Here is a 2,958-nt window from a genome sequence, read left to right as displayed (position 1 = left end):
AAAGACTAATGTAACTTGCCATCAATAAACTTTTATTTGTGGGAGGTAATCAAAATAGTTGTGGCTCAGCTGGTAAAGAATCTGCCTGCAATGCAAGAGACCTGGATTCAATTTCTGGGTTGGGAAGATCCTGGGTTGAATCCCTGGGTTGGGAAGATCCCCTGGAGAAGGGAAAAGCTACCCACTCCAGTATTCTGGCCTAGAGAATTCCATGGACTCTATAGTGTAGAGGGTTGCAAAGAGTTGGACATGACTGAGAGACTTTCACTTCACAATCAAAATATTTCTCTGAGGAATGATGAAAACAGGACAAGTTGAAGAGAAGTTAGTAAGCTGCATAAACACTAAACATTTACAAAGCTTATCAGCATATTCCTCATGTTAAATAACAAAATTCAATCAAATGAATTTTAAAGATTTAGTTGGCTGTACTGAATGATTCATGAATCAGGTAGCATCCCACTGAGCAAATAAAAAATGCCTCTACCTAGCTGTAGAAAGAAAAAAATTTTAAGGCATAAAAGGGGCAAAATGACAACAAGAAACACCCAAAACCCAAAGGGAATTATAGCAACAATGCATTGTTTCAGGCAAGGTTGCCCTTAGTGCTAACCAAATAACTCCAGGTTGTCTGAGTAAAAGTTACGTTCTTGGTGGATTGAGATGGCAATTATGTTAGGTATTCAAGTCTTTGTACAGTTACATGGACTTAGTATAACTGACTCCATTTGGGGCCTATTTTTTCTTTTTAATGTTTATTTCCTGATTGAGAAGACTCTTGCCACTAACCTTTTAAAGGCCTCCTTTACCTCTTTGTTTCTAAGTGCATATATCAGGGGATTCAGCATGGGTGCAACAATTCCATAAAAGAGGGAAATCATCTTTCCCCGGTCCTTGGAGCTGGGTGAAGGTGGCTGCATGTACATGGAGATGGCTGTACCATAAAAAAGTGACACCACAAGTAGATGGGAGCCACAAGTTCCAAACGCTTTTTGTCTGCCTTCAGCAGATTGGATCCTCAACACTGCTCGGGCAATAAAAGCATATGATATAACAATAAGTGTAAAGGGTACTAGATGGAATAGCATACTTAGAAAGAAGAGTTCAGCCTCATTTGCTGTGGTGTCAACACATGACAATTTGAACAGAGCAGGGACTTCACAGAGAAAGTGATCTAGTACAAAGGGGCCACAGAGTGGCAGTTGGAGAGCCAGGATAGAAAACCACATTGCGTTGCTGAAACCAGTAATCCAGGATGCAGCTGCCAACTGGAGGCAGAGCCTTTGGTGCATGATGACTGAGTAATGGAGAGGCCGACAAATAGCTACAAACCTATCAAAGCACATGACGGGCAGCAGAACACATTCAGTGGCCCCCAAAGCCAGAAATATGAACAGCTGGGCCACACAGCCACCATAACTAATTACCTTCCTGGTGCTGTGCAAATTTACCAGCAATTGTGGAACTGTACTTGTGGTGTAGCAAAGATCTAGAAGTGACAGATTGGTAAGAAAGAAATACATGGGAGTCTGGAGTCTGGAGTCCAGGCGTGACACTAGAATAATGGTCAGATTCCCAAAGATAGTGACCATGTAAGAAATGAAGAAGACCACAAAGAGTGGAAACTCTAGCCATGGTCGATCTGAGAAGCCTAAGAGAATGAACTCCAGGGGGATGCTCTCATTTACTGCAATCATGATCAGTGTTTCAGTTCTTCATTTCCTGAAACATGAAAATTCAGGAGGTCAATGAACATGTATTTATTGACTATTTCAATTATTTATAATCACTTTCATACCTGTTTGAAGACAGTAACAGAACTGATGTTGCTTGTAACATGAAAAATATGTAATTATCTAAATATTTCTAAAATTCAGTCTATCTCTGTATCAGCACTTCAAAAAAAAAAAAAAAAAAAGCCAAAATTTTAAAAGAAAACACCTGATTTAAACAGTTCCAATAAAATTTGTTCTTTGATTTTTCTTTTCCTGTCATTTGGTTAATTTTTGTTTGTAATACTTGCCACCTAGATAGCAATTAGGAAGTTTCAGTTACAATTCCTGCTATATTACTTTTTCCTTTTAATTTCTCCTCAGTGCCAAGGAGATTACTGTATCATCTGAAACAAAATTATTTAAACCACCCCCAAAACTATGTTGTAGATTGATTCTAGCAAGCTATCAGACACATTTCAAAGGAGCATGCTTTTTGCCTTCTAGGACATCATAGAATCAAAATAAAATGATACAGAATTTGGAGCCAGACAAGCCTGGATTCAAGGCTCTTCTGTGTTAAGTCATGAATTATATCATCCAGGCAATATTTCTTATGTTCTCTGAACTTCAGGTTCCCCATCAATAAAACAAATCTAGCAATGTCTTTCTGGTATGGTGGTGTTAACATGAGAGAAAGAAACTATAGTGATCCAAGACCTCTGAAATGTTCTGAGAGGAAAACTGCTTATTAGTTTTAGAACTCTTTTTTTTTTCTTTTTTCTTTTATTTATTTTAATTGGAGGCTAATTACAATATTGTGGTGGTTTTTGCCATACATTGACATGAATCAGCCATGGGTGTACATGTGTTCCCCATCCTGACCCTCCCTCTCATCTCCCTTCCCATCCCATCCCTCAGGGTCATCCCAGTGAACCAGCCTTGAGCACCCTGTCTCATGCATCGAACCTGGACCAGCGATCTATTTCACATATGATAATATACATGTTTCAATGCTATTCTCACAAATCATCCCACCCTCGCCTTCTCCCACAAAGTCCAAAAGTCTGTTCTTTACATCTGTGTCTCTTTTGCTGTCTTGCATATAGGGTCATCATTACCATCTTTCTAAATTCTATATATATATGTGTTAATATATTGTATTGGTGTTTTTCTTTCTCTAGTGTGTTAGGGTTACCAATGGAAAATGACTCTTTGAGTTAAAAAGTTGCCTTCTCAATCCCTC

General features: G+C 38.7%; 1 protein-coding gene across 1 annotated transcript; it reads right to left on the bottom strand.

Moving 5' to 3' along the window:
- Window positions 1-755: 755 nt before the first annotated feature.
- LOC113881646 (olfactory receptor 2B6-like) lies at window positions 756-1,697 on the bottom strand. The gene has a single exon (XM_027524721.1). The coding sequence runs from the start codon at window positions 1,695-1,697 to the stop codon at window positions 756-758; it is 942 nt and encodes a 313-aa protein (XP_027380522.1).
- Window positions 1,698-2,958: the final 1,261 nt, after the last annotated feature.

Source organism: Bos indicus x Bos taurus, chromosome 23, assembly GCF_003369695.1.
Source record: "Bos indicus x Bos taurus breed Angus x Brahman F1 hybrid chromosome 23, Bos_hybrid_MaternalHap_v2.0, whole genome shotgun sequence".
Lineage (NCBI taxonomy): Eukaryota > Metazoa > Chordata > Mammalia > Artiodactyla > Bovidae > Bos > Bos indicus x Bos taurus.
The sequence above is the reverse complement of the archived record's forward strand: the minus strand, read 5'-3'. Positions and strand labels throughout refer to the sequence as shown.